The sequence below is a fragment of the Photinus pyralis genome, unplaced genomic scaffold, assembly GCF_008802855.1.
Source record: "Photinus pyralis isolate 1611_PpyrPB1 unplaced genomic scaffold, Ppyr1.3 Ppyr1.4_LG10, whole genome shotgun sequence".
Classification (NCBI taxonomy): Eukaryota; Metazoa; Arthropoda; class Insecta; order Coleoptera; family Lampyridae; genus Photinus; species Photinus pyralis.
This window is the reverse complement of record NW_022170250.1, coordinates 13,456,825-13,481,145: the sequence shown is the minus strand read 5'-3', so window position 1 is coordinate 13,481,145 and position 24,321 is coordinate 13,456,825. Positions and strand designations below refer to the sequence as shown.

Sequence of the window (24,321 nt, the reverse complement as noted above, 5' to 3'; positions counted from 1 at the left end):
GCCTTCGTCAACTAGTTTCTATTAACAGCATCTGTGGAGATAGCTCGACCTTTCTCAGCGACTTGCAGTAAAGAATTAATTTGGTCCCATAGTGTTCATTCTCCCTCTTGTCTTCTCAAAAGGATTCAATGCAGGAAACTTCTTCTTCAATAAAGAATGCCATGGGGCATTTTAACGGTAATTTATTGAATTGTAACAGTTAAGTGCGTATACAAGGTCAACAAGTTAGCAATCGCGTTAAAGGGGGCAAAATAAGTACTTTCGTCTAATGCACCATATGTCGTCAGCGCTTCTGTAAGGAACTTGGTATCCTAGTCATTGACGCTTGCTCGTCGAGCAGACTTCTATAGTCCACAGGGTGGGACGAGAAGTATAAATGTGGGGGAGGCGCAGGTGAAAAAGTTCTGATGGCTAAACATATTTTATACTCCTCAGCCTCACACATCCCGGATTTGCTTTCTTTGTCGTATTTCTTGGTAGTAGAAGATATGTGGCAACCCCTCTCCATGTCTCTGGTGGCAACCTTCCCTTAAACTATAATGAGTTCTGATGGCTACTTCTACGTTAAGTGTAATTTCTAATTGATTCTTGCATTGTGAATGAAGCTTTAACTTCGAAAATTTTGTCTGGAACACTAATGTATCTTCAAAACAACATTTCTTTAAAACTTTTTATGGTATTCAACATTATAGGAATTTGCTATGAATCTACGCGCTTTAAATTCGTGGTCAGTGGCGTACTTCTGCATGGCCAAGGGGGCATGTACAACTACTAGTTTCCATTATCTTAAATAGTACACTTTCTTTGAATATAGCAGCATAAGAAACTTATTGTATTACACAATCAAATTGAAGAGAAAAACTCAATATAAGGAAAATAGTTCTGTTAGTTAATTTTACAATTTATAACATTTTTCGTTCATTCTTTAATAATGCCTCACCAAAAATTGTGCTTTCCATTAAAAAATGACCCCCTTAGTTACTTGGACGTACGCCACTGTACATAATTTTTACGCATACATTTTTTTGGTTACCAGAATTAAGTGAATCTGCCTTTAAATTTAATTAATTAATTTAATTGACTAAAAGAGGATTAGGTAAAATGTGATAAGTGTTATAAACTTTATTCAATATTACATGTTGAAAGCCTTTGTTGCACAGATAATTGTATTTACATACACAAATTATAGATAGTCAAAAATTGCAAATTACATTTTAACAACAATCGCTCTATCAAAGTCGTATGATACCAAAACGCATTTTTGTTTTCGGTAGATAGCGTACAAATTCGTGTAGGTTGCATATATCGATGGTCCTTTCCCAACAAATCACAAGAGTTAAAGAAATTCCTTCTCCCCATGACACCATGTAATGCTCGAAAGATTTTCCACTAAGAGAACTAAAAGATACCAACATAATAGACCTTACAAATAAGTAACAATTTTTTACATTGCGATAAAATCAGATATTTACATAACAAACAATTTTTAGAAAAATTATCAGAAGCTCCTTCATTAAAATCAGTAGTACTTAGGATAGATTATTATTATTGACTATAAAGTTATGTCTAGCATTTCATTTTGCCATCGTCGACAGATCTTTCGGGGCACCCGACTTCAGCAACGCCGTTTACAAAATAAACTATCGGCAATAACATTAAAATATGTCCGGGCATTGCGACCAGTCCCCCTTCTCCTTCGCCTCCCAGTATCCGCCCTTGTACACGTGCGAGATCGTGTCCGAGTCGTCCTCCTTCACCTGCTCGAACCAGATCGGCTGATAGGGCATGTACGGTCGACCCTCGGCGGCCGCGCGTTCCGCCTCCGTCTCGCGCTGTCGCCGCGTCGCCCTCTGCTTCTCCTCGAGCCGGACCTTCTCCGCGTTCGCCTCGTTCCACTTGCCGTTCTCCATGTAGCGCTGGTCCGGTCGTAATCTTAAAAGGAAAGCAAATTTTCAAAAATTGATCGACCAGTAATCCCCCCCACTCTTCTTTCTTTATTTTTATGGCTTTGTTTACCTTTGTTGACGATTTTTTTTAATTTTTCTGAAAATGGGAAGCGTTTAGCGATAACGAACGGGTTATACTTGAGGGGAGGGTGTGAGTGTACCTCTAAATTTGAAATTATTGACCCCTCCCACAAGTTTTTTGAAACTCTTAAAATCTCTCTTGGGAGTCTGAAGACGACTGTACCTCTAATTTGAAATTATTGACCACTCCCACAAGTTCTTTAAAGCTCTTAAAGACCCTCTTGGAGTCTTGAAGACGACTGTACCTCTAATTTGAAATTATTGTCCACTCCCACAAGTTCTTTAAAGCTCTTAAAGACCCTCTTGGAGTCTGAAGACGACTGTACTTCTAATTTCAAATTATTGACCACTCCCACAAGTTCTTTAAAGCTCTTAAAGACCCTCTTGGAGTCTTGACGACGACTGTACCTCTAATTTGAAATTATTGACCACTCCCCCAAGTTCTTTAAAGCTCTCAAAGACCCTCTCGGAGTCCAAAGACGGCGATACCTCTAATTTGAAATTATTGACCACTTCCACAAGTTCTTTAAAGCTCTTAAAGACCCTCTTGGAGTCTTGAAAACGACTGCACCTCTAATTTGAAATTATTTACCACTCCCACAAATTCTTTAAAGCTCTTAAAGACCCTCTTGGAGTCTGAAGACGACTGTATCTCTAATTTGAAATTATTGACCACTCCCACAAGTTCTTTAAGACCCTTTGGAGGACTGTTGGTAACGGGAACAGACACTTTGTGACCTTTAATGATTGTAAAAGGACATAAAGAATTTTCAAAATTTGAATATTAAATCCTCTTTAAAGATTATTAAAAGCTCTAAAGGCCGCTGACAACCTCAAAAGGCCTCCTATTGGTTACCTCGAGTCAGTAGTGGCGACTCCCTCCTCGTACTCGTTCAGTTGCGCGGCAAGAGTGGTGAAACTGTAAAACTTCTCGGCGTCGGGCGCCGGCATCCTTCGCTTCCACGCGACCGTAACCGCCCCGGTCTGGTAAACGGGATTCTCGAGCGTATTGGAACTGCCGATAACGGGCGCGATCTCCACCTTGTCGTCCCACGTGCCGTTAATGATCCACTTGACGTTCTTCAGCGAATCCATGACGGCCCCTTTCCCCCGCCGCTGAGTCTCGCGCGTGAAGTACGAGTACGGGATGTACTTCAGGTGGCACTTGATGCCGGCGGCCTGTCCCTTACCGACAATGTCCATGTCGCCGTGCTGGTCGACCCAGAGCTTGCCGACGATTATGTTGTGAATCGTCGTCGTCACCTTTCGCCACGAGTACTTGTTACCGCTTTCGGGAAATTCGACGTGCGCCATTCCTAACGGTATAACCTGCGCGCGGACAATCAAAATTTCATTAATAATCCGGAAGTAGTGCGACCACGAACTTATAAATTAAGATGGACTGCTAATCAAACAGTTGCATAGAGGTAGAAATGGCCCTAGCATGGGGCGGCCATGATGTGCACTCTTTAGTTATTTTCTAGGGGAATTTTGCTCAAGTGTTGAGACTATTGCAGCCTTGGAAAATGACATGTGTCACAGTAATTTATTTAGAAAACGTGAGGTTAATGCTTGTTTATTACTTGATTTGAATTTCGCGCCAAGTGAGTGCACATCATGGCTGCCCCCATGTAGGTTTCAATTCAGCATTAGCAGTCCATTTTAATGTGTAAGTTCGAGTGCGACCTACCTGTAAATATTTTCCCCTAAATTTCGAGGTCATCGTAAACTCCTGCCAGCACTTCCAGCCTTTACCCTCGCAATGCTGCGCGACCATAGGAGGATGATGCGAAACCTGCTCGCTTATCGCCCTCCATCCCAAGTCGTCGGTACGATCGCATTCGAACGTTTCGCCTGAAAGACGAGTTTCAAAATAAGGTCGCCGTGTTTTATGCATTTCTTTTGTAAAATTAACACTTTTCGAGTGTTTCTGATTGGTGGAGGACAAAATTGTAGTTTAAAAGAAAAAAAAGGGACCATACAAACCGAGCTATAATTGTTCGTCGAACGCTAAATAAAACACAAGAAATGGCGGGAGAGTGAAATTTATTTAAATCAATAAATAAAATAAAAGTTGAGAGTATCGAACCAAATAGCGAAAAAAGTCGAAGCACTAGGGACGGACAGACGGACGGACAAAGTTTCTTTCTAATTTCTAATTTTTACTTCTATCAAAAAAGCTTCTAATATAAGTGACATTTTGGGCCAATCTTAAAAAATAACAAAATCAAAATTTGAAAACATTCGCTTGATAAAGAGATACAAGGGAAAATCAAAAATTGTCAATATCAGAATGAAAAGAGACACGAAAAAATGTTTATTACAAAATTACTTGCACAGTAGTCTGCCGTTTTTGAAATAAGTACATATACGATGTCAACAAAAAAGTTCCTGGACTAAACTTCATTTTTTATTCATTTTTTAAATAGAAAACCCTGTATAATCTAAAAAATTGCATATTAAAATTTTATTTTTTAATATATATAAGGCTATCGCAATAAATAGGGAAAATACAAGTGATTCAAAAAATTCAAAATGGTTAAAAAAGAATTAAAAACATACTGGAATTTTTTTATTTTTTGAAAAATCTAATATTGTTCCTTTAGTTATATTTTTGGAAAACGAATTTAATATGCTCTTTTCGATAAAATATACAGAGCGTTCAACTAAAAAAAAATGAGGTTAGGTCCTATAACTTTTTACCTGATCCCGTACACTTATTTTAAAACGGCAGATTATTCAACAGTCATTATAAAGAAACTTGTATGTCTCCTTTAATAAATATGGGTTCCTTCAGAGATTCACATTTTTTTGATTTTCCAACATACCTTTTAAATTGAAATATTTTAATACAAAAATCTCTTTTCCAAAATATAACACTACAAAAATTCCATATTGATTTAAATAGATTCAAAAGATTTAAAAAACAGAAACAGCCAAACAATTTTTTTAAATTTTGTTGTATTTATCAAATTATTTGACATATTTTTAAATCGTTTGAGCCCTTTTTGAATATCATCCTTGGTGTATTATATTTTTTAAAAGTTACTACGTTATATTTTTAGATTAATAAATAAGACAGGACGTTCCGTTTAAAAAAATAAGGTTAGGTCCAATAACTTTTTTGCTTAATCTCGCGAGGCGTGTGATTGTACCTAAAAACAGGTGGGGGCGTGCACGATTGCAAATGTGATTGTCCCCCCCCCCCTGGTTCCACATCCTTCCTGAAAACAACCAGCCCAAATGACTCCTGTGATAATTTTTTATAAAGGTGGCCCTTTCCTCACAAGTATGATACAAGTGCCGTAAGCAGTAAATATTTCGGGAAGGAACTGGCAACCGGGGGGTCTGGGGGGTATGGAATATACCCCCCAGCCATTCCCTATATAGCACACATGATTGTAGAAAAAGGAACACACTCTTTCTTTTTCGTGGGCCCAGACCCCCCGGTTGCCAGTTTCCGAAATATTTGCCACTTGTATCATACTTTTGAGAAAAGGGCCACTTTTATGGAAAAGTATCACAGGAGGCGCCTTTGGGCTGGTTGTTTTGAGGAAGAATGTGGAACCGGGGGATCTGGAGGAGGTATGGAATACCCCCCAGTCATTCCCTATCGCACACGAAAATCTTATAGTGCAAATGTCACACCACAATTTCAGAGCATGTAACTACTCATGTTAAGCATTAATAGTTTTTGGAGAAAAGGGGTAGTTTTCACCCCTAAAAAATGAAAAGCGCCCTTGGGCATATAGACTTTGAAGTGAAGGGTGGGCTTAATCCATTTTCTACTATTTTAAGCTCGGTTCCCTCGGCTAAAAAGCTTCTCAAAAAAGCGAGCGGTTACTTACCTAAAAGAGGGTTGAAGGGTTTTCCAGTTCTGACACTCGTAGTCGCATATGACGATACTGTAAACGCAGCCACATGCGCCAACTGTTCGTACGGATCCGTACACCTAAAAACCACCAAAATTCAAGAAAAATTCCACCCGTCGCGCTGTACCCACCTCGCCGCCACATCCAAAATTTCCGCGTACTCGTAATCCTCGGTGAGACGCTGCAGCATGCTCAGCGGTTCGCTAAAATTCACCGGCATCGGAATCTTCGACAGGTCCTTTCCGATGCAGTTCTTCATGATGCTCCACAGATTAAGGGGATAATTCGGCTTGTCGGGGACGCGCGTCCTCCTCTGACCGGCGCGTGTCGTAGCCACGGCGGGCAGTTCCAAGCTCGACGCCGCCTTCGACTCGCTCTTTCCCGTAACGACGACGACCTGCTGAGTCTCCTGGCTCTCCTCGGGCTCGCTCGAACTGTCCGAGCTGCTGCGTCGGTGCAGGCCGCCCTTTGGAATGTCTAACGTGAAACGGCCATCGCCGGGCGTGCTGCTACCTTCGGCGAGCGCGTCGTAAAACTCATTTTCGTCCTCCTCCTCGCCCTCGCTCGCGCTTACGGGGCCATCTGAGGTCAGTAAGGCGACGGTTAGAACCATTCAATTTGTACGAATGACTTTATCACTCAAATTTATTGCCAAATGTCAAAAATGATTAGGGCACATGCGTCCAGCTTTGACAATGGCTCGGTCTTATCAAAAATTTGCAGACGGGAAACATGATAACTCTAATAAAGCAATCTTAATTCCCTTCTATTGGCCGCAATCAAAGCCAATTAAAGACAATTATTGACACATTAAATCGGAGAGTAAGAATTCCGAAAAGCTTACTTGGCCTGTGAGCGTGCGCGTTTGCCGCCTGCTCCAAACGCGAGTGCTGCTGCGCCAATGTCTCCACCATCTCCTGCAGCCGCTGGCGCTGCTCGCGCTCGTGCTGCAGCAGACGCGTCCACTTGTGCCCGTGCGTCGTCGCCGTCTGCAGATAACCGTTGCACGCCTAAAAATCGCAAAGTGAAAACGTTCCCCTCCAGCCGTCGTCTTACGTTTATCATCGCGTTACTAGCAATTCGGAATAGGGTCGCGCGTTCGTTGACGAGCTTCGATTTGCCCTGCGCCAAATCGGGATCGACTGTACTTTCGAGTTCGCCCAAGGCCCTTTGTAGAGAGGCGCCGTGCTTGCTGATCAACTCCGAGCACGTTTGCAGGTCGTCGAGGCACGCCTGCAGCTCGCGAACGACGCCCGACCACTCCTCCGGCGATCCCGAGGCCTCGTCCGCCTCCTCGTCCTCCTCCGACTCCATGTTGCGACTGTAAAAGATTCTGACATCTCTAAGACATTTCAAACTGAATCAAAAAACATTTGACAGACAAACTGTCAAAGAAGTGGTGGCCCATGATACCGTACCTTGGGGGGAGGTTACAAATTTTACTTACATGGCTTTCGCTTTGGCAAGTTCCAGCGCGGTCACCCATTGCTGACGTTCGACCTCCGACGACGCCTTAATGTGAAACGTCTGCGTGCCGCCGTTCGATATCACGAAGGTGCAGGCGTCTACCGTGTGAATCAGGGCGCCGTGTAGCGATATGCTCCCGCGACACGTGTGCACCATTTCCGCCTGGTTCCTGTAATGTCGAGTTCGAGTTTTGAGGCGACCGGTGACGTACGGACAAACGGAATGTCTGTGCAGGGCTCGTGGCCTAAGACTTACCCCTTGAATCGCCTTCGTCTTCGTATTGATAGTGTGGGAACACCGCCATTGTTTTCAGCCCTGCACAACACATTCAGTTTAAGTACGAGTGCGATACACACAGTGATGAGAGGGGGAGGGTGGTGATCAAGGTCCAGGGGGGTCACGTGTGTTAAATGAGTTGATGCATGTTTAAAAAAACGGTTATTTTGGGTTAATCGCAACTGCTGCGAGGGGCTCACCTGAAATATGACAGATGTCCATTTTGCAAAACAAACCACCGACGTTGGTAACCTTTTAAATAGTTCGTCCATTTACATAGCCAGCCTTCCATCGACGGCTCGCCATGGCTAGAAATAGTTTTAGAATTCGCACTGTCACCCATTTTTAACACTTGGAATGTTTATTTAAGAGGGACGTTCGCGAGACACGTCTTCCATTTTTATTTCTGATGATTGTCATGTCATTCTCCGAACTGCCAACATACGCACCTGTCAAACTTGACCAATGCTGCCAACTCTATTTCATACAGGGTGAACATACTTTCTAGTGTCAAAAAATGTTCAAAGAAATTTCTGCTGTTTCAGCTTCAATAGGTTTAGTCTCTTGGAAACTAATCAGTTTTCCTAAAAGGAAACGCTCTGATCCGATTCCCTACTCGTGTGGTTTACAGATGGGTCCCTAAAGGAAAGGGGTGTGCTGTAGTACCTTTATTTTTATTTTGAAGCATTTGTTTCATGGAATCAAGACGAATTCGTAACTTCCTATAATAATAATAATGTCTTTTATTAAGTTACATTACACACAATTACAGTAAAAAAAAACTAAATGGCATATTTCAAAATTATAGTAAGTAATGCAACTTAATGGGCGAAGTTCAGTTAGTCAATTCTGCTCTTTCACTTAACCCAATCATTTAATAAATGATTACAGAAAAGATTATAACACAATACACAATAGAACAATTTATGGCTCAAATAATAATAATACTCAATATAAAAAAAACAATAAAGTTAAGAAAAACTATATAAGTATTTTTCTATTTTGAGTGATGCAGGGGTGGATGGGGAACCAAAAACCGGTCCGTGAAATATACCTGCCTATCGGCCCACTTAGGGGGGGATAATCAATGTAAAATAAAGAAATGTAGGATGTTCATTGAGAATTTCGATTTCCGCCCATTTAGATTTTGCATCGATGCAAACTCAATAACGCTGGTAATTTATCGGCCCTGCATAATCCACATGAATACGGTCCCAATATTCTGTTAGGTATTCCCACTTATGCGTTATGTAATTTGTGTTGGTGCATTCGTACTTTTTAGACACTCGCGACAAGATTTTACCTGGTTTTCAATGTCTTTATCAATGTTTTTCCAGTAACAATAGCGTTTGGCTAACTGTTTCATTTTCTATACAGGGTGTTTTTTTGGGAGCTTTAAAGTTTTAAACGTTTCTGGGAAAGTAAAATACGTAGGTTTTTGAAAATTTGTACTTAGGGCGAGCTACTCTGAAGGCCAAATCTATGTAAAATATTTTCAAAATGTCCGCACTTCCGGAAACGCCGGAAGTAGATAGTAACCTGGGTATCAAAAGAAGTGAAATTTCACGTAGAATTCAAAAATGCAATAAAAAATAGGGGTTGCCATTTAAAATAACGAAGTTACTATCTACTTCCGGTGTTTCCGGAAGTGCGGCCATTTTGAAAATATTTTACATCGATTCGGCCTTCAGAGTAACTCCTAAGTACAAATTTTCAAAAACCTACCTATTTTACTTTCCCAGAAACTTTTAACTAAAGCTCCCAAAAAGACACCCTGTATACCTAAATGTGTACTGTGTAATTCCTCTAACAAATCTGATTGCCTACGCCAACACTTATTCTCTCGGTACACCAAACAATCATTTCGCAGCCTTGGTATACAAATAACTATTAAAGTGCTAGCGGGCGATCAAAAATGAGTTGCTGTCGAGTCGCCTTTGGAAGTTCAAATTAAAACAAAATAAAACAAAAATTCCAAAGGTGACTCGACAGCAACTCACTTTTGATCGGTCGTTTCCTTCAGAATGTAGAAGAACATTTTTTATAACTTTTATTAGCCCCTGTATCGGCTAGATAAATTAGTAGCGATTTAAAACTTAAGGGTTCATAATCTACATACAAATACCTTCAAAATAAGGTACCTATCACTCGACCCCCCATTCGATTTAAAAAATTGGGGGCGCTTGTCACCTTCGTCAGGGGGGCGAAACTAGCAAAAAAAAAATTGTTCCCCCTTGAATAAAAAATTGACGGGTCCGAGGATTTTTTCGTAGATATTTTGAGGTTCCCAAAATAGGCTCTGTTTCGTTTTCAAATGGCCACCTTGTATTATTATATTATGAAAAACACCACAAAGGGCAAGTCAGTCTTCTAAACTTCTCAAACTGAATAGAAACTTGTGGAGGAACCTATCATTATTATTATTACACAATTGGTAACATAATTATCAGTGTGCTCTCGCACTAAATTTCCAGGGAAACATCGGACTATGATGATCAAACAAATAGGCGAAGAGGTATTCATGCTATTTTTTTATGTAAACAAAATCCCTAAACTAAACAAATAGAAGATTCTTTAATTGGAAAAATTGTTTGTACAGTCAAAGTTAAGATCTGTATATCCCTGAGAGTAGATGCAATAAATAATAATAAACAAAATTCTTGTGGCTCAATCCTTGGCAAGTTCAAGTGCGGTTATCCATTGTTGACATTCCTCTCGCGACGCCGCCTTCAAGTGGAACGTCTGCGTATCACCATTCGATGTAACAAAAAAAGTGCGGGCATCTTCTGTGCGAATCGAGGCGCCACGTAAGGGCATGCTACCGCGACATTTGTGTTCCGTGTCAGCTTGTTTCCTGCAATGAGTCATGCTTAAAACGAATGTATGCACAGTTCTCACCTTTCGCACTGTCATCACCACCCCCCCGGCACAAAACATTGGGTTTTAAGCTTGTCTTTAACTCCTCGTCGAGCGGGTTACATTCAGAATTGCAATTACCAGAGAATCTCATCTGAAATAAGACAGGTGTCCGTCTTGCAAAACGATCCATCGCCGTTGGTAACCTTTGAAACAATTCGTCCACTTGCAGAGCCATCCCTCCATGGTTGGCTTGCGATTGTTCCACACAGTTTCAGTATTTGTAGGACTGTCGCCCATTCTAGCAATTGCAATGCTTCAATTATCAACTCAAAACACATTTCTTGCTTGAGGTACAAAAAAGGGATAGGGCTCCCCTCTGACCAGATCAGTAGCTCTACTGTATTACATTTGATCTACTTTAATTAGTTCATCAGCTCTACTTAAGTACATTTTATCTACTAAACATTCCGTTATTAATAATCAATTTTAATATAAAATAACAGTGTTTTTAAAGCTGTGTAACTCTTTTTTAGAGTGTTCTAAAGCTGAGTAATTCCCCAAATTCAGAATATGCAAATACCTTGCAAATCCAGTATAAAAAATGTCCCCAGTATGTTAATTGCCACGGATTTCTAACCTAATTTTTCCTTTGTAATTTGTTGTTAATTGTTCTGTGGGAAAATGTCTCGAAAACGAGACATTTCGGTAAGTTTTCATTTAAGTGGGCGTTCAGGGTTGATCACCCAAATCTTCCAGAGGGAAGAAATTGCGAAGCAATTCCTGCTACCCGAACGTCAATCGAAAATCGACACGCTTCTAAGGCAGGACGGACAGGCCTACTGCATCTGTCGCTCTTCGGACAGTTCGCGATTTATGATAGCATGCGACGCGTGCGAGGAGTGGTACCACGGCGACTGCATCGGAATTTCGGAACGCGAGGCGAAGCACATCAAGCAGTACTTCTGCGTACGTTGCATCGAGGAGGACTCCACCTTGCAGACGCGCTGGCGAACCAAACGCGACGACACCGGCAACAAGGACGAGTACCGCGTGCGGAAACGCAGAGAGCGCGGCGAGACCAAGTCCGATAAGAAGAATAAGAAGTGCGGCGATTGCATGGGATGCTATCGGACGGATGATTGCGGACGGTGCGACGTGTGCCTGCGGAAGTACAAGCACGGAGGCGGACGTCAGAAGGAGCGTTGCAAGCAGAGGATCTGCGTGAATTTCGGAGGGTGAGTCGAATTCGACCGGCGCCGGATGATTAAGGTGGCGTTTTAGAACTCGGGGGCGTCGGCGACGTCGCGACTCCGGTTCCGACATCGAACAGCCGCCCAATGCGCATTTAATGACCGACTATCCTCGTCAGTGCTACGGACCAGGTTGCGTTAATAGCGCTCGGTACGGTTCGAAGTACTGCTCCGATACTTGCGGAGTTCGCTTGGCCACAAATCGTATTTACCAAGTGCTTCCGCAGCGTATCCAGGAGTGGGCGTTAAGTCCGTGCGTTGCTGAAGAAAAGAACATCAAGGGTAAGCGGAAGAGGGAGGGGGGTCTACCGCCATCACACAACTTTCAGTTTGTTGGCTTATTCAGCTCTGAAATGGTCTTGGGAGGCTCTGGAAAACCTTAGTTGTAGCTTTTGGGAGTAATTGATGGTTTTCCAGAACCATCCAGCTCTTTCTATCGCATAATCTGAGGGAATCACTCAAAAAATGGCAGATTTTAGTTTGCGCATGCGCTATAGTTCAAATTAAAGCTTAGTCTAGCAAGTGTTAAAGGAAATAGCACTTTAGCGGGTCCGTTAACTTGGCCCCCCCCACTGAGAGATTTCATAGTCGTATTATTTTGAAATGAATGCGATCGTTATGCGCTCATATGCGCCACCGATAATAACTCTTGCGCCATTATCGTTTTTTAGAAATCCGAAAAAACATTTGGGGGGGCCAAGTGAACGTAGCCCCCCCCCCCCAGTACGTATTTTGTCCCTTGTAACTAGGTCACCTGATACATTTGGTTATGCGCTCAATTGCGCCACTTGAATTAAAGCTAGCGCCATTACGGTTAAGCCGTGACAAATTTTCAAAAAGTGGGGGGGCCAACTTAACGTTTTTAAAAGTTACTTTTTTTTAACATCTTTTCATACGAAATTGTACTCTCAGGTATGCGCTGAAATGCGCCGTAAAAAGATATCTTTGCGCCATTATTGTTTTTTGGATATCCTTAAATATATTGGGGGGGGGGCAAGTGAACGGAATCCCCCATAACGCATTTTGCTACCGGTATTTGTGCCACTTGATACATCTGGTTATGAGCTCAATTGCGCCACTTGAATTAAAGCTAGCGCCATTACGGTTAAGCCATAAAAAATTTTTAAAAAGTGGAGGGTCTAACTTAGCGTTTACAAAAGTTATTTCCGGAAGTGCGTCCATTTTGAAAATATTTTACATCGATTCGGCCTTCGGAGTAACTCCTAAATACAAATTTTTAAAAACCTACCTATTTTACTTTCCCAGAATCGTTTAACTAAAGCTCCCAAAAAACACCCTGTATAGTGTTTCTGAAACACTGTAATGGCGCCAAGATTTTTGTTTACGGCGCATTTTAGCGCATGATGAAAGGTACGATGTAGTAGAAAAAACATGTTAAAAAACGTAACTTTTGAAAACGTTAAGTTAGCCCCCCCCCCACTTTTTAAAAATTTTTTATGGCTTAACCGTAATGGCGCTAGCTTTAATTCAAGTGGCGCAATTGAGCGCATAACCAAATGTATCAGGTGACCTAGTTACAAGGGACAAAATACGTACGGGGGGGGGCTACGTTCACTTGCCCCCCCCCCCCAATGTTTTTTCGGATTTCTAAAAAACGATAATGGCGCAAGAGTTATTATCGGTGGCGCATATGAGCGTATAATGAGCGCTTTCATTTCAAAATAATACGACTATCAAATCTCTCAGTGGGGGGGGGCCAAGTTAACGGACCCCACTTTAGCCACTCGCGCGCGTGCCACGGTTTTGCCGCTGGTGAGTTCTGTGTACCTCAAACTTCTTTGGCGGTAGACCTCTTAGTGCGCCGTAGTTATTCACAAACTGTGACGTTTAGCCTTGGACCAAGTACGTAAAAACCAGCTGGAGGTGCGTCAGATTCTGCAGGAGCTCGACAAGCGACACAAGGAGCTCGATTACATCGTCGAGCGCGCAAAAAACGCCGTCATCGATTCGAATTTAGACCAGGACAACGACGAGGAGGCCGATCTGTCGACTTACTGCCTGACGTGCGGCCACGAGATACACTCGCGCACCGCCATCAAGCACATGGAAAAGTGCTTCAACAAGTACGAGTCGCAGGCCTCCTTCGGTTCCAAGTTCAAAACACGAATCGAGGGCAACAACATGTTTTGCGACTTCTACAACGCCAACAACCGCACGTACTGCAAGCGTTTGCGCGTCCTGTGCCCGGAGCACTGCAAGGACCCGAAGGTCGGCGATAACGAGGTGTGCGGGTGCCCGTTGGTCACCAACGTCTTCGACCTGACCGGCGAGTTTTGTCGCGCGCCCAAAAAGTCTTGCGGCAAGCATTTCGTTTGGGAAAAGCTGAGACGTGCCGAGGTATGCCGAACATTTTTGTTTCGTTGCTCGATTAGGTTTACAGGGTGCACAAAACCCCTCCAATACAGAGGGAATCTTCTCCCAAAATTCTCACTTTAGCTGGGGGGGTGCTACAGCCTCCCCCAAAATGTTCAACCCTGACAACTTTCGTCTTTGATGACACCACCTACAAAATAATCATAATCACACTAATTGTCATAATCATTTTGGGGGAAAGAATGCTCCTCCAGCACCATTACCTTTTTCTGAAAACTACCATCACAGTTGCTTTTGGAATATGGTCATCAATTCTCCCTTTAGCTGGGGGATATTCCATACCGTCCCAAAATACGATTTTAACGCAGCGTGTGTCTCTGACTTAATACAATCTCATGATAAAAATACGATGCCGTCTTTTATATGTATATTAGTGAATTATAAAACTTCTGAACATCATTTTATTTCGTGCTCCGCATCCCATTTTTAATTATGACAGATGTCATTGGAATGCACAATCATTTGTTTCACCTTATCTCCCCTTAGCCAACTAATTCAAACCGATTAAAATGTCAATTTGACAATTATAAAATAAAATAAATACAATTTTTGTACGAAAATGTGTCAGTTGCATTCATATAACTTGACACTGACAATTCGTCTTCTGTAGATCGACCTAGAGCGAGTGCGCCAGTGGCTGAAGATGGACGAGCTGCTCGAGAAGGAGCGCCACATCCGCCAGAGCATGGCCTCGCGCGCCGGCGTTCTCGCCTTGATGTTGCACTCGACCTACAACCACGAGGTGATGGAGGAAATTACGAAGGCAAGCCAGCAGGATCAAGCCGCCGTACAGTTGGAGTTGGCGAAACGTTTCAAGAAGCGAGAGAAACCTCGTCTGTAAAGTTCACGCTTCGGGGTTATCTATTTCACAATAATCTTAACATTCTAAAGTGTATTGACTTAACCTTACGAAACTAATAAATTAAATTGAACACAAATAAACCACTTGTTGATTAATCTCGAGCTATCGCCGGGTCAACATTATGATAATACCAATTATATAAGGTGTTCTCGCTCCGGGTTGGCGTCAAAACATGTTTTGGCAACTGATTGCGGTCGCTATCGTGGCGGCATCCGGACAACGGATCGACAATCCGCAGTGGAACCGTAGGCCCACGGGCGATCCGCCGAGAAATAGAGAACTGAAACTGATTCACATCGTAAGTCGTAGCATTATATTGTTTCCGTTCGAACTGTGAGGCCCCATTTTAGATTTATCGACATGGAATACGGACGCCTGCCGACACCTACCCGAATGACCCGTACGCGAATAGCGAGTTTTATCCTAGCGGCTGGGGGCAACTGACCAATGTAAGTCTTTTGCAAATATCCTCTGTCTGGTAGCGCTTTGTTTGATATTATTATTATTATTCTGCTAGGGGAGGTCCCAGTCGGTTCCTGCCAGAATGCCTGTTAGTGTTACTTCCTCTTGTCTTTTGTTTTCATTTCCAAAGTAGGCGTTCCCTTGCCTTTGTGTATGCCTCACGTTGCCAAAAAATGACGTGGTGTGGTGCTTCTTCCTCCTCCCCCACAACCTCTTCATAACGGGCCGTCCGTCAATCCCATATTGTGCAGGTGTTTCATCAAACCATCTCTGTCACAAGTTTTATCTTCATCCTTACCTTTAAGATGGATGATGCTGATTCCCCGTTTGGGGTATCCAGAAAAATCTTGGAATGGTTCTGTCCTGGAATTTTCTCCTTTTTAGGGGAAGTTTTCGAAAGAAAAAAAATTCCCCTTATGTGATGGTTTTGTCCGTCCGTCTGTCTGTTCCTCGTCTAACTCGAGAACGAAAAGAGAGCGATGTCAAACCTTCGCCAATCGATTTCTAAGAGTTCAAAGATCAGGCTATTGAATATGAGCCGGATTAAAAGTCTGGTTTCCGAATTCGACTTGAATGGCAAAAAATTCCCCTCTTGAAAATCGTATGCGATTCTTCGTATGTTGTTTTCTGTGTCATATGTAATCCCACAGGCCTCTCTCTATCTAACAACGCTCTTGGAGCCACCCCCTAACACGAGATCGCCCTTTTAACTGCATTCACTACTCTGGATAGTAATTTCACAGGATTTTCCGGATTGATTGATAAGTGCGGTCTCCAATAGTTTTAGGAAAAACGAGGTTAGACTGATAGGCTTGGGAGTCTCGCCCAGGTTTCGGTATAAATACGACTTTTAGGTCCCTCCACTCCCAGAAACTTGCCTTTAGATAGTGTGTACGCTAGCAGGTCGAGACCTTGTTGTAGTAGAATAGAAAAAATTCCCGGGGATTTATACGGATCGAAACTCCTTCACTGCCCACCTAATTTTAATTAGGTTCACTATATCTGTCGAACCAAAACTCAATCTCCTCTGTTCCCCCTGAGTAGTTCCAGAGTAATATTGTGAGTTCTAAGGTCTCCTTTGCGGTCTCTGTATAACCCCCCTCAATTTTCTTCAAGGAACTGATTCTACATTCTGTTCCTTTTTGTAAAGTTTCCTTTAGAGAGGAAAACCCATAGCTGAACCTTCCTCCCTGGCCATTATTAGGTTATTTTCTATTATCACAGCCTACTTGGGTGTATAAACATGTAACTAATTAATGGGTATGTACTTTTGTGATAAATATTGAATAACCTAAAAACTACGGGGTTTGAGCACAGAACATCCCCTACACAAATTGAAGAGAACTCAAAACACAATCGAATAGCGAACTAAAATAAGGTAGTTCCAATTGAAAAAGAATAGTTTGACGTTTTGGAAATTTTACCATTTCATTCGTGAACACCCTGTATCACTTAATCCAACTTTCTCATTATCAAAGTGTTACCCTTTACTGGAATTAACATTATTGATCAAATGTATTTCTTAACTTCAAAATCAAGGTGGCTTCGATTCATGGCAATGTAGAGATTAACAAATGCCACTAAAACAAGTAAAAATATACAGGGTGTTCTATTAAAAAAATCTTTTATTAATTGACACCGTAAACATGAGACACCTTGTATATTAAAAATAATTTCTGTGGATCCACAACCATCTATAGTTGACATTTGCACAAAATTTATTGTTTACTAGGTATGAACTAGGAAAGACCTGCGCACTTTTGCAGGACCCTGTATATAACCAAATACTACGAAAATTTTTAGTAGCTCTTTAAAAACTAGGAAATTTTGCAAATTGTTAACTTTTGCCCCTCCGTTTCAATAGGTTCCCGACCCCCCGGTTAGCCTAGTCCTGTGGCTGCGATTCATGGCAATGTAGAGATTAACAAATGCCACTAATACAAGTAAAAATATACAGGGTGTTCTATTAAAAAAATCTTTTATTAATTGACACCGTAAAAATGGAACACCCTGTACATTCAAAAATAATTTCTGTGGATCCACAATCATCTATAGTTGACATTTGCACAAAATATTGTATACCAGACCGGCGCACTTTTGCAGGACCCTGTATATAACCAAATACTACGAAAATTTTTAGTGGTTCTTTAAAAACTAGGAAATTTTGCAAATTGTTAACTTTTGCCCCTCCGTTTCAATAGGTTCCTGACCCCTCGATTAGCCTAGTCCTTTTCGTCAATTCCGAAAACTACCAGCTTCCCTTGATGTTGCTCTTTCGCGCACCTCCAAGCGCCGCTTGATCGCCACCGGGTCTTCGAGTTCCCCCCGGGACCAAATGGCAGCCTTGCGGAGCCTAGTAAGGCAATCTTCCTGCACTACCCTTAGCAGCCCATCACCTCCTTCAGCCACTCGCACGACATCCTTACGATCTCGCCCAGTACCTCCACTCCCTGAAAGTGGGTGCTAGTGTCGCACGCCTTTTAGGGCGAACAGAGGAGTTAGCTCTAGGAGCCTGCTTCTGAGTCAGGGTTTGAAGGTGACCGTTGGCGCAGTTTGACCCTTTCGGGCCAGTCTGGCCTCCTTTGCTCAGCGCCGGGGTTTAGATTGTTCTTGAGGCTTGGCGACCTGTAACATAGGTGGAGGGGTATCCTGAGACGCTCCCTCTGGACCCGTGTGAAAGTATCAAGCCATTTTTCCAATGTTGGCCGAAGATGAAATAGTGACGTCAGGGTTTAAATACCTGCGTATGCGGTGACGTCAGCATATCATTGACTAACTACCTCAGAATTGCAGCAGGTTGCTTGAATTATGTTTTTTAATGCTATGTGATAGCATTCTTATCAAGAGGAAAATGAAAATTACATCCCTTGCAAATGATAAGAGAAGTTCCAGTGGCGTAGGTAGTGACAAATCGTTCTTGTACAAGTTTGCAAGCACTTTTCTCAGAATTGCAGCTGGCCTTATGTTTTTAATTCAATGTTATAGCATCCTTATCAAGAAGAAAATGAAAATTGCATCCCTTGCAAATGATAAGGGAACTTCCAGGGGCGTACCTAGTGACAAATCGTTATAGTACAATACTAGAAGGGTATCTATATACACTGTTTGCACGGCACGTACGCTAAATTTCTTTAATAAATAGGATCCTTTGCTCTTGTACAATAGCGATTTGTCACTTGGGACGCCCCTGGAAGTTCTCTTATCATATGCAAGGGATGAAATTTTGATTTTCTGCTTAGCAAAGGTGGCCAATACATAGAATTAAAAAACAGAATGCCAGCAACCGACTGCAGTTCTGAAAAGAGTGCTTGCAAACTTGTACAATAACGATTTGTCACTTGGGACGCCACTGTAGCTTCCCTTATCATTTGCAAGAGAGCCATATTTTGTTCATAAAAGGACTGTAAATTGGAGTCCGCCAGTAATCCGCTATTGTTGTTCGGTTGGTTTTGTTGGGGAAAGTTACTACTGGGTCCTTTGAGGGTCTACAATATTTTGGAAACGTCGTTAATTTTACTTATATTTGTAGTGTTTGAAGTTTCATTTAAATATCTTGATGAATAAAAGTTAGCATTGCGCGTGCGTTAAATCAACTGTTCACTGCGCATGCGCAAAACAATTAAATATCGGTATGCACGGAATACTTGATCAAGTCCTTTCAAATGAGCCCCATATCACAGCTTAGATAGTAAGTAAGCTGTGCCCATATCGCCCAAATCGGTTCAGTGGTGTAGAAGGAGTACGTTTTGAAGAAAATACGTCAAAAATATCAATTCGAATGCAGAGCTACACGAATAATGTCAAGCGGATCACTAAAGAACGTTTTTATTTCAAGAATTAAGTACAAAATTGCCGCTTATTTATATAGTCGCCCAGTCTCCTCGCACCACCACTTCAATCTTCATTTCGCTAAGTATCTTGTCATTACAGGATGGGAAGAGAAAATTATTTGAGCACGGTTTATTCCTCAGAAACCGTTACGGGCACTTCATAGGCACTCACTACTCACCCGACATATACTACGTGCAAACCACGGGCGTGGACCGTACAAAGATGACGGCGCAGTGCATCAACGCGGGGTTCTGGGCGCCCAACAACGACCAGTACTGGGGTATACTCAACTGGCAACCGATTCCCGTCAATTCGGAGCCTCTGGATACGGACAACGTAAGTTGACCGAATGTATCCCCCTTCGCGGTTTAATGCCGTTGTTTGTGTAGCTTCTGTTAGTGAGGCGCCCGTGTCCTCAGTACCATTTGGAATTGGAAAAGGTGGAGCATAGTCCCGAGATACAGAGACAGTTGCAGGAGGAAGGTCCCCTATTTACCGAGTTGAGTAGAATTACGGGGAAGAATATCAAAAACTTCGAGGACGTGCAGGACGTTTACACGACGCTTATGGCGGAGGAGGCGTTCGGATTGCCACTGCCGGATTGGACGAGACAGTACTATCCGCACCGCATGTTAAAATCAACAGAGCTCAGTTTCGTACTCAACGTCTACAACGACCGGCTCAGCCGATTTAAGGGCGGCGTTTTACTCAAGAAGATGATCGAGGACTGGAAGAGTGTAGCCGACGGAACTCTAAAACCGAAGCAGCGCAAGGCCTTCTTGTACATCGGGCACGACACGACCGTCGTTAATATTCTGAGCGCGTTAAAGCTGTGGCATCCGCAAGTGCCCGGCTTCGCCATAAATACGTTCTTCGAGTTTTCGCAGGACCTAAACACGAAAGAGTACGGAGTCGAGGTGTTCTTTAGAAACTCCACAGATCCGCACGCGGTCCCGTACCAACTAACCATCCCCAACTGCGAAAAGTTCTGCCCGCTGGATCGACTGATACAGTTGACTTCGTCCGTCGTACCCGACGATTGGGAGGAGGAGTGCAAGTCGGACGATCCCAATTTCACGGTGCCGCCGCCGCGTCCGCCATAAGTACAAAAACGACGCTTTTTAACAAATTCTATAATTTTTACATTTTGTGTTAATTTTAATATAAATCACATTCAATATTGGCACGTAAAAAGAAGTGGAATGTTATTTCTTGTATAAATAAGCTGGCAAGTTAAGCGAAGATCCCCAGAAAACCCTAATAGCTAAGTGCTTATAATTCGGTAGTCATATGACGGGTGAGCAATTGGACTCGTTTCGCGTTGCACGATTTGCATAAGACGTGGTCATCCAGTGGGTAGCAGCCTCGACCTTCCGCCTCGGATGAGAGTACCAAACCGCAATCCTAGAATATAACACGCATGTCAAATTGGCCCCGCCCATTGGGAATTTTGTTTGATGTTTGTTTTGTGGGCGTGGTCAATTTCACAGTAACCGCAAAAACAATAGTCTGTTCAGCGATAAATTGATAACTGAACATATTGAAAAAAAAATCAAAGCGTGTAAAGAAACTTTTCCTAAAATGGGCGTGGTTACTGAGAAGTTGGCCCCGCCCACAGTTCCATGCAAACAGACGCTAAATAAAATAGGTCGCGCCATCTGTAATTGCTAACAGTGACTAACCTCACACTTGTAGCACTGAATGTGGAAGCTGCGATCCAGTGCGACCACCCTGACGGTTTCCTCCTGTCCCGGTTCGGGCATGATCGGCTGCTTGCAGACGCAACACCTCGGCGCGAATTTCCTGAAAGCTCTAAGCTCGCAGCGTGAACTTAACATCGGCGAGTCTTACTTGTGAAAATCCTCGATGCAGTGTATCTGATTCGTCGCGTCGACCGTGAACGGAATTCCGTCCAAGCTCTTCCCGCAGATTACGCAACAGAAGCACTTCGGATGGTAGGGCTTGCCGGTCGCCCGTAGTATGCGATCCAAGATCGGCTTCGTGCAGACGCAGCACTTCTCAAGCGTATTCTGAAATGGCCAGAATAAATACAGCTGCTTATTATTATTATTATTATTGTCCCTCTCTTGTTTTGGGCCCTCAACAGACATGCGCCCAATTACAGAATGCTATTTAGAGGTGCAAAACAATTGAAATCGAAACAAATGAAATAAGAAACGATTTTTCGCCCCCAAGCGGTTAATTACGTTACTCTTACCAAGTAATCCTCCTCGCAATACGGCTTCCCGTCGAGCGAATAAAACGGCTTCCCCTGCAAGTTAATGGCGCAATGCTGGCACGTGAAACAGGTGGTGTGATAGATCTTATCCATCGCCGTGCAGCCGCTATTCTCGCCGACGACCTTTTCGCCGCACTTGACGCATATGCCGTAATAGTCGACCTCGACGTTGTCCTCCATTCCCTGCACGAGCAGGTCGGTGAGCGTGTCGACCTCCTGCTCCTTGCGCACGCCGACGCGACTCGCCGACTGACTCGGTCCCGACATGTTGCTGCCGCCGCTCACGTACGGCGCGTAGAGGGAGTAATTCGACCGGGACGACATTTGACTAGGCGGTCTTGGGTTGATGGGCTCATAAATCGACTCGTACGTTGACGATGCCTGGGGAATTAACATACGCGTAATGAGAGCGCAATGGAGGTTTTTGACCTTGAAAAGAGTTAGAGGCTTTTTCCGTCACCTGTACAAACAAAGGACCCTTTGAAGATACCAACATCTCCCCTGGAATCGTAAAGAACATCATCTGTTTTGGTAAAAAAGTAAAGATCTAGTTGGCTAACGTCTAAATAGACATTTCCCTATCTCTCTTACCTCTTTCTCCAGGGGTAGGGAGCTAGGCGTTGGTATCCTCCAAGGATCTTTAGGTTCAGGTTGAAATCGATCTGGTTCTTACTTTGCAAGTTTAATGGCGGATGCAGATTTTAAATTATAAAAAAGAAAAGAACAGAACGTTTCTCTCACTCTTACAAAGTCAAATTTTAACAAATCTATGGTATATTAAGGCATTACCTGAGAGGGGGCTCTGTAATAGCTTTCGTATCCTGCATGCTTTTTAAAAAATTATCATTAGCATACATTTACGGCTAATCTCGACCTGAGGGAGAAATCACTTTTTGTAGAAAATTCCAGAAAATATCCAAAACTGTTAGAGGAATCATTCTAAATGTACACTGTTACCCCAAACTCCCCCCCACCCCACAGTACAATATGCAAGACAACACTTTAAAAAGTAAATACTCAAAACTCTTTCGGCAGTATGAAGGGAGAACCACTTTGAAATTGCTCGATTACTGGCCACTCTGCCCCCCCCCCACGCAAATTTTAAAAAGCTTAAAATGTGCAGTATCCTAGAAATTGTTCCGGTAGTGTGGAAAGGGGCATATTCGGTCTGCGCCGTTATTAAATACGAAAATTAGCTTGCGCAGTGCGCACACCTGATGTTTAAAATATGCGATATGTTTGTCTTCATTAGAAGAATCTTTGGTTAACAAAATATCTCTATAAAGGCCGTCGCGCACATACACGCGGCGCTTTTTTCGCGCAGTTTTTGAAATAGGACACTCACTTGAGCCAAGCGCGGCGTATTAAAATCAATGTGAGCGAAAAAAGCAGTTCGCGACGCCGCGTGTGGGTGTGCGACGACCTTAAATAAGTTGACATTGCGCATGCGCACATCTCACTTTTACAATATGCGATATGCTTGTCTTTACCAAAGCATCTGTGGTTACAACTTCAACCCTGCCCAAACCTGTTTCTGCTATCCCTCCACTCCCCAAGTTTTGGGTATTTCTAGTGACTTCCCCCTTGGCTCAGTAGCTCCGCGGAACTTACCTGTGATCCTAAATAGTTGGGGTAATCCTCTGGAAGCGTTGCCCGTCTAAGCTCGCTGTAGCTCGAGCTGACCGGGGATGGGGGCGGCGGTAGGTCGTCGGGTGGGGGCGGCAGGTTGGTGTTAACTGTACATGGTGCGTAATCGTTCATGACCTCCAGAGGTGGGGGTGGTGGAGGTAAATCGTCGGCTGTCAAAAGTGACGAGCTGAGTGCACTTGTAGCGTCTCGGCGAATACTTACTTCCATTCGTGTAGACGTTGCTGTAGACTGTCTCACGAGTCGAGTGAGGCAAGTTGTTGTAGATGAGGTTGTCGTTGTTCCGCGGCGCCACCTGAATGTTGCTGTAGAGCACGTGCTGGTCCGGTTTCGTGTACGCTTTCGGAACGAAATTTGAGCTAATCGGAATGGTCGAGTTGGTCAGGGGTTCGTTTATGGTATTCGGGACGTTCGCGTACGTATTGTAGTTCTGTCCCATCGGCAAAGTCGACGCGTTAAAGTAGGAGTGCGACGGCGGGGGCACATTAGAGTACAAGAGTGAGGAATTTGCACTCGGCAACCTGGAGGAGTACAGCGGCTCGGCTGCTTGTTTGACTGTGTGCGAGTAGGGTACCTGCGGTTGAGGTTTTTTGGGCTTGGGTGGGACCGCGGGGCCGATTTTCTTTCCAAAGTTCGGATTGGGTAACAAATCGGCATTGTTCATCAGCTGGAGCTCCGCCAATTGTTTATCGAGATCGTCCATTGTTTCCTACAAAAAAAAGGTAAGGTTAGATTACGCCAAAATCATAACAAAGCCTTATTTTACCTGACTGACGGAATTCCTGGGGGATTATTTTGATGTAGACGAATGATATTCAGCGGGACAAAAGGAAGTATGAGTAAAGGACATTGCGGTATGACAAATAGGACAATCGTCCAAGTGAATAATCGATTAAATACATTGGAAACTGCGCGCTCACCTTCACGACTTGTTTGGACTACTCGTCTCGCCCATTTCTTCTTATCCCAGTGGCGTACGCCCTCGTACTGGATAAAGAGTAATTTTATGTACAAAATATTACCATTGGTATCCCAATCAGAGTCTCTTAAGTGCTTTGTACAAACTCCCTAGGTCGTATTTAGTTAGTCTAATTACTCTAAACAATTAGAAAGGGTTTAAAAAGCATCTTTTCTA

General features: G+C 43.1%; 5 protein-coding genes across 10 annotated transcripts; 2 read left to right on the top strand and 3 right to left on the bottom strand.

Annotated features, from left to right (window-relative positions):
* Nucleotides 1-1,107: 1,107 nt before the first annotated feature.
* Nucleotides 1,108-8,061, bottom strand: LOC116161529 (oxysterol-binding protein 1-like). Of its 4 annotated transcripts, none has more exons than XM_031474904.1 (10): nt 7,843-8,061; nt 7,622-7,681; nt 7,347-7,535; nt 6,956-7,232; nt 6,744-6,909; nt 6,031-6,481; nt 5,876-5,979; nt 3,718-3,881; nt 2,884-3,356; nt 1,108-1,932 (listed from the first exon to the last, which is right to left on the bottom strand). In XM_031474904.1, the coding sequence occupies exons 1-10, from the start codon at nt 7,983-7,985 to the stop codon at nt 1,656-1,658; spliced, it is 2,304 nt and encodes a 767-aa protein (XP_031330764.1). In that variant the 5' UTR covers nt 7,986-8,061; the 3' UTR covers nt 1,108-1,655. The 4 variants fall into 4 exon arrangements, with proteins under 4 accessions (XP_031330764.1, XP_031330767.1, XP_031330768.1 ...); XM_031474907.1 differs by having other exon boundaries at nt 6,956-7,220; XM_031474908.1 differs by lacking the exon at nt 7,622-7,681.
* Nucleotides 8,062-10,130: 2,069 nt separating this feature from the next.
* LOC116161537 (oxysterol-binding protein 1-like) lies at nt 10,131-10,899 on the bottom strand. Of its 3 annotated transcripts, none has more exons than XR_004143402.1 (2): nt 10,541-10,899; nt 10,131-10,496 (listed from the first exon to the last, which is right to left on the bottom strand). XR_004143402.1 is itself a non-coding variant. In XM_031474919.1 (2 exons), the coding sequence occupies exons 1-2, from the start codon at nt 10,796-10,798 to the stop codon at nt 10,310-10,312; spliced, it is 333 nt and encodes a 110-aa protein (XP_031330779.1). In that variant the 5' UTR covers nt 10,799-10,899; the 3' UTR covers nt 10,136-10,309. The 3 variants fall into 3 exon arrangements, 2 of the variants coding, with proteins under 2 accessions (XP_031330779.1, XP_031330777.1); XM_031474919.1 differs by having other exon boundaries at nt 10,136-10,496; nt 10,653-10,899; XM_031474917.1 differs by having other exon boundaries at nt 10,138-10,496; nt 10,640-10,899.
* A 110-nt stretch (nt 10,900-11,009) lies between these two features.
* On the top strand, nt 11,010-15,087 carry LOC116161531 (CXXC-type zinc finger protein 1-like). The gene is made up of 5 exons (XM_031474911.1): nt 11,010-11,206; nt 11,258-11,736; nt 11,783-12,033; nt 13,604-14,109; nt 14,756-15,087. The coding sequence occupies exons 1-5, from the start codon at nt 11,183-11,185 to the stop codon at nt 14,984-14,986; spliced, it is 1,491 nt and encodes a 496-aa protein (XP_031330771.1). The 5' UTR covers nt 11,010-11,182; the 3' UTR covers nt 14,987-15,087.
* LOC116161532 (lysosomal acid phosphatase-like) lies at nt 15,084-20,497 on the top strand. The gene is made up of 4 exons (XM_031474912.1): nt 15,084-15,305; nt 15,358-15,456; nt 19,400-19,636; nt 19,690-20,497. The coding sequence occupies exons 1-4, from the start codon at nt 15,180-15,182 to the stop codon at nt 20,401-20,403; spliced, it is 1,176 nt and encodes a 391-aa protein (XP_031330772.1). The 5' UTR covers nt 15,084-15,179; the 3' UTR covers nt 20,404-20,497.
* Nucleotides 20,418-24,103, bottom strand: LOC116161530 (lipoma-preferred partner homolog). The gene is made up of 7 exons (XM_031474910.1): nt 23,953-24,103; nt 23,391-23,895; nt 23,151-23,338; nt 21,519-21,920; nt 21,152-21,330; nt 20,983-21,103; nt 20,418-20,704 (listed from the first exon to the last, which is right to left on the bottom strand). Exons 2-7 carry the CDS (start codon nt 23,887-23,889, stop codon nt 20,573-20,575), a joined length of 1,521 nt encoding a protein of 506 aa, XP_031330770.1. The 5' UTR covers nt 23,890-23,895; nt 23,953-24,103; the 3' UTR covers nt 20,418-20,572.
* Nucleotides 24,104-24,321: the final 218 nt, after the last annotated feature.

Excerpts from the sequence above, each read along its gene's own strand:
- LOC116161529 (XM_031474904.1), bottom strand. The coding sequence starts at position 7,985 with ATGGGTGACAGTGCGAATTCTAAAACTATTTCTAGCCATGGCGAGCCG. Across the intron at positions 7,536-7,621 it reads AGACGAAGGCGATTCAAGGG|GAACCAGGCGGAAATGGTGC; the intron begins GTAAGTCTTAGG and ends TCGACATTACAG. Across the intron at positions 3,357-3,717 it reads TTAGGGGAAAATATTTACAG|GTTATACCGTTAGGAATGGC; the intron begins GTAGGTCGCACT and ends GTCCGCGCGCAG.
- LOC116161537 (XM_031474917.1), bottom strand. The coding sequence starts at position 10,839 with ATGTGTTTTGAGTTGATAATTGAAGCATTGCAATTGCTAGAATGGGCG. Across the intron at positions 10,497-10,639 it reads ATTTCAGATGAGATTCTCTG|GAAACAAGCTGACACGGAAC; the intron begins GTAATTGCAATT and ends GACTCATTGCAG.
- LOC116161531 (XM_031474911.1), top strand. The coding sequence starts at position 11,183 with ATGTCTCGAAAACGAGACATTTCG. Across the intron at positions 11,207-11,257 it reads CTCGAAAACGAGACATTTCG|AGGGAAGAAATTGCGAAGCA; the intron begins GTAAGTTTTCAT and ends CAAATCTTCCAG. Across the intron at positions 11,737-11,782 it reads ATCTGCGTGAATTTCGGAGG|AACTCGGGGGCGTCGGCGAC; the intron begins GTGAGTCGAATT and ends GTGGCGTTTTAG.
- LOC116161530 (XM_031474910.1), bottom strand. The coding sequence starts at position 23,889 with ATGGACGATCTCGATAAACAATTGGCGGAGCTCCAGCTGATGAACAAT. Across the intron at positions 21,331-21,518 it reads ATTGCGAGGAGGATTACTTG|AATACGCTTGAGAAGTGCTG; the intron begins GTAAGAGTAACG and ends TGGCCATTTCAG. Across the intron at positions 20,705-20,982 it reads TTCAGTGCTACAAGTGTGAG|GATTGCGGTTTGGTACTCTC; the intron begins GTTAGTCACTGT and ends GTTATATTCTAG.
- LOC116161532 (XM_031474912.1), top strand. The coding sequence starts at position 15,180 with ATGTTTTGGCAACTGATTGCGGTCGCTATCGTGGCGGCATCCGGACAA. Across the intron at positions 15,457-19,399 it reads GCTGGGGGCAACTGACCAAT|GATGGGAAGAGAAAATTATT; the intron begins GTAAGTCTTTTG and ends TTGTCATTACAG. Across the intron at positions 19,637-19,689 it reads AGCCTCTGGATACGGACAAC|CTTCTGTTAGTGAGGCGCCC; the intron begins GTAAGTTGACCG and ends TTGTTTGTGTAG.